This window comes from Mizuhopecten yessoensis, unplaced genomic scaffold, assembly GCF_002113885.1.
Source record: "Mizuhopecten yessoensis strain PY_sf001 unplaced genomic scaffold, ASM211388v2 scaffold5347, whole genome shotgun sequence".
NCBI classification, from domain to species: Eukaryota; Metazoa; Mollusca; class Bivalvia; order Pectinida; family Pectinidae; genus Mizuhopecten; species Mizuhopecten yessoensis.
Window position 1 is genome coordinate 76,938 of NW_018406004.1, and position 4,059 is coordinate 80,996.

The following is a 4,059-nucleotide window of genomic DNA, read 5'->3' on the forward strand; positions in this document are numbered from 1 at the left end:
GTTGTAATGTTTTGTTTTGTATTCAAATTTTTGTTGTCACATTCAAAACATACAAAAATATGTAATATCAGTAAGTAGAATAATAAGCCACCTTACGTATGTTATCTATATCTTTGAACAGAACTTGCAACTACAACAAATGCAAATATAAAAATGCATACTGCTACATTGCTACATTAATTTTGACATATTTTATGAGTGATTTACTCTGAGGATTGAAAAAAATAAATGCTTACAACTTCAATCATGTATCCATATTTTGTAGTTTTTCAATGAAATTCCATTTTTGATTTACCATAATCTGTTTTTTATTTGAATATGTACCAAGTCCACACTCTTCTAAGTTTACCATTCAGTAATTGTACTTTGTTGTTGTAATGATACCCTTCCCTATTGAAGGTTATTGGAATGTTATTCTCCCCTTTTGTAGGTTATTGTAATGTTACCCTCCCATATTGTAGGTTATTGTAATATTACCTTCCCCTTTTGTAGGTTATTGTTATGTTACCCTCCCCTTTTGTAGGTTATTGTAATGTTACCCTCCCCTATTGTAGGTTATTGAAATGTTACCCTCCCCTTTTGTAGGTTATTGTTATGTGGCCCTCCCCTGTTGTAGGTTATTGTAATATTACCTTCCCCTTTTGTAGGTTATTGTAATGTTACCCTTCCCCTTTTGTAGGTTATTATAATGATACCCTTCCCTATTGTTGGTTGTCGTTATGTTATACTTCCCTATTGTAGGTTATTGTAATGTTTCCCTTCCCCTTTTTTATGTTATTATAATGTTCCCTTCCCTATTGTTGGTTGTCGTTATGTTATCCTTCCCTATTGTAGGTTATTTTAATATTACCCTCCCAAATTGTAGGTTATTGTAATTTTACCTTCCCCTTTTGTAGGTTATTGTAATGTTACCCTCCCCTATTGTAGGTTATTGTAATTCTACCCTCCTCTTTTGTAGGTTATTATAATGATACCTATCCCTATTTTAGGTTATTGGAATGTTACCCATCCCTATTGTAGGTTATTGTAATGTTACCCTCCCATATTGTAGGTTATTGTAATGTTTCCCTTCCCCTTTTGTAGGTTATTATAATGATACCCTTCCCTATTGTAGGTTATACGAATGTTACCCTCCCCTTTTGTAGGTTATTGTAATGTTACCTTCCCCTATTGTAGGTTATTGCAATGTTACCCCCCCAAATTGTAGGATATTGAAATGTTACCCTCCCCTATTGTAGGTTATTGTAATATTACCTTCCCCTTTTGTAGGTTATTGTAATATTACCTTCCCCTTTTGTAGGTTATTGTAATATTACCCTCCCAAATTGTAGGTTATTGTAATATTACCCTCCTAAATTGTAGGTTATTGTAATATTACCTTCCCCTTTTGTAGGTTATTGTAATGTTACCCTCCCCTATTGTTGGTTGTCGTTATGTTATACTTCCCTATTTTAGGTTATTGTAATGTTATCCTCCCCTTTTGTAGGTTATTGTAATGTTACCCTCCCCTTTTGTAGGTTATTGTATGACTACCATATTGTTTTCAGGTGATTATGATGTTGGTTGTTATATTGGTCGTGTTCGGTGTCTGCTGGCTCCCGTGTCAGGTCATTCTACTCTACAGTGAACTCCGACCCGACAAGGAACAGAGGGTAGGTCAAAGGGCAGGGTGGAAAGGTCATTGACAAATTCAATCTTCAAGGGTGAACGTAGAAATTCAGCTGTAGTAATTCCTGATATATGATTGTGATATCACTGCTCTCAGATACGTTTGGTTTCGTATTAAATTTCTCACATGAATTGTCAACGCACTGTTAATGTTATTGAGATGACGGGACAAAGTACCTAAAGGTGAGAAAACCATTTTGTTGATTTATTACTGTCTTCAGATGAGTAGGTGCTGATTGATGATGACAACACGTTGTTGACATAATTAGGTGCTGATTGATGATAACAACACGTTATTGACATAAGTACGTGTTGATTGATGATGATAACACGTTGTTGACATAAGTACGTGCTGATTGATGATGACAACACGTTGTTGACATACATATGTGCTGATTGATGATGTCAACACGTTGTTGACATACGTACGTGTTGATTGATGATGACAACATGTTGTTGACATAAGTACGTGCTGATTGATGATGACACCACGTTGTTGACATAAGTAGGTGCTGATTGATGATGTCAACACGTTGTTGACATACGTACGTGCTGATTGATAATGACAACACGTTATTGACATAAGTATGTGCTGATTGATAATGACAACACGGTGTTGACATAAGTCCTTGTCTAGGAAACACAGGGTACATCGACAGTGGTCTGCGGTTCTCAATAATTCTTATCCGTTTATTGTATAATGATTTTCTGAGGTGAGGACTTGAGCCAAGTAACAACAGTTAACACAAGCCCTTGTCTACATTTAACACCACCACAGGGACCAGTCCGTACGGTCTAGACACCGAATAATATTCAGCTTAGCTCTTATCTTCTTTATAAAGTATCGTTTTAAATGAATTTGACATGAAAGTGATTCGTGATTTTTGTATTAACTACGTTGTTCTCTTATCATAGATACAAATGTAAAACCTGAATATTTTCATTGATTTGACTTATTACCACCGTTTAAGCATACCTGGGCAAAATGGCCACATGGCGCAATACAGTGTTTACTTTGTTTGGCTCTCGTCATCAACAATAAAGTGTTTACTTTGTTTGGCTCTCGTCATCTACAATACAGTGTTTACTTTGTTTGGCTCTCGTCATCAACAATAAAGGGTTTTTACTTTGTTTGGTTCTCGTCATCTACAATACAGTGTTTTTACTTTGTTTGGTTCTCGTCTTCTACAATACAGTGTTTTTACTTTGTTTGGCTCTCGTCACCTTCAATAAAGTGTTTTTACTTTGTTTGGCTCTCGTCATCTACAATACAGTGTTTACTTTGTTTGGGTCTCGTCATCTACAATACAGTGTTTACTTTGTTTGGGTCTCGTCATCTACAATACAATGTTTACTTTGCTTGGTTCTCGTCATCTACAATACAGTGTTTTTACTTTGTTTGGTTCTCGTCTTCTACAATACAGTGTTTTTACTTTGTTTGGCTCTCGTCACCTTCAATAAAGTGTTTTTACTTTGTTTGGCTCTCGTCATCAACATTAAAGTGTTTACTTTGTTTGGCTCTCGTCATCTACAATACAATGTTTACTTTGTTTGGCTGTCGTCATCTACAATACAGTGTTTTTACTTTGTTTGGTTCTCGTCATCTACAATACAGTGTTTTTACTTTGTTTGGCTCTCGTCATCTTCAATAAAGTGTTTACTTTGTTTGGCTCTCGTCATCTACAAAACAGTGTTTACTTTGTTTGGCTCTCGTCATCTACAATAAAGTGTTTACTTTGTTTGGTTCTCGTCATCTACAATACAGTGTTTTTACTTTGTTTGGCTCTCGTCATCTACAAAACAGTGTTTACTTTATTTGGCTCTCGTCATCTACAATAAAGTGTTTTCTTTGTTTGGTTCCCGTCATCTACAATACAGTGTTTACTTTGTTTGGCTTTCGTCATCTACAATACAGTGTTTTTACTTTGTTTGGCTCTCGTCATCTACAATACAATGTTTACTTTGTTTGGCTGTCGTCATCTACAATACAGTGTTTTTACTTTGTTTGGCTCTCGTCATCTTCAATAAAGTGTTTACTTTGTTTGGTTCTCGTCATCTACAATACAGTATTTATTTTGTTTGGCTCTCGTCATCTACAATAAAGTGTTTACTTTGTTTGGCTCTCGTCATCTAAAATAAAGTGTTTATTTTGTTTGGCTCTCGTCATCTACAATAAAGTGTTTACTTTGTTTGGCTCTCGTCATCTACAATACAGTGTTTACTTTGTTTGGTTCTCGTCATCTACAATACAGTGTTTATTTTGTTTGGCTCTCGTCATCTACAATGAAGTGTTTTTACTTTGTTTGGCTCTCGTCATCTACAATACCGTGTTTTGACTTTGTTTGATTCTCGTCATCTACAATACCGTGTTTACTTTGTTTGGCTCTCGTC

General features: G+C 35.5%; 1 protein-coding gene across 1 annotated transcript in view; it reads left to right on the forward strand.

Moving 5' to 3' along the window:
* The window catches only part of LOC110450611 (substance-P receptor-like), a gene marked incomplete at its 3' end in the record, with an annotated part of 44,323 nt that overhangs the window by 37,047 nt on the left and 3,217 nt on the right, over positions 1-4,059 (forward strand). Inside the window, exon 3 of the mRNA XM_021498222.1 lies at positions 1,548-1,652. Coding sequence (XP_021353897.1) covers positions 1,548-1,652 — 105 coding nt within the window. The remainder of the gene's footprint in view (positions 1-1,547; positions 1,653-4,059) is intronic.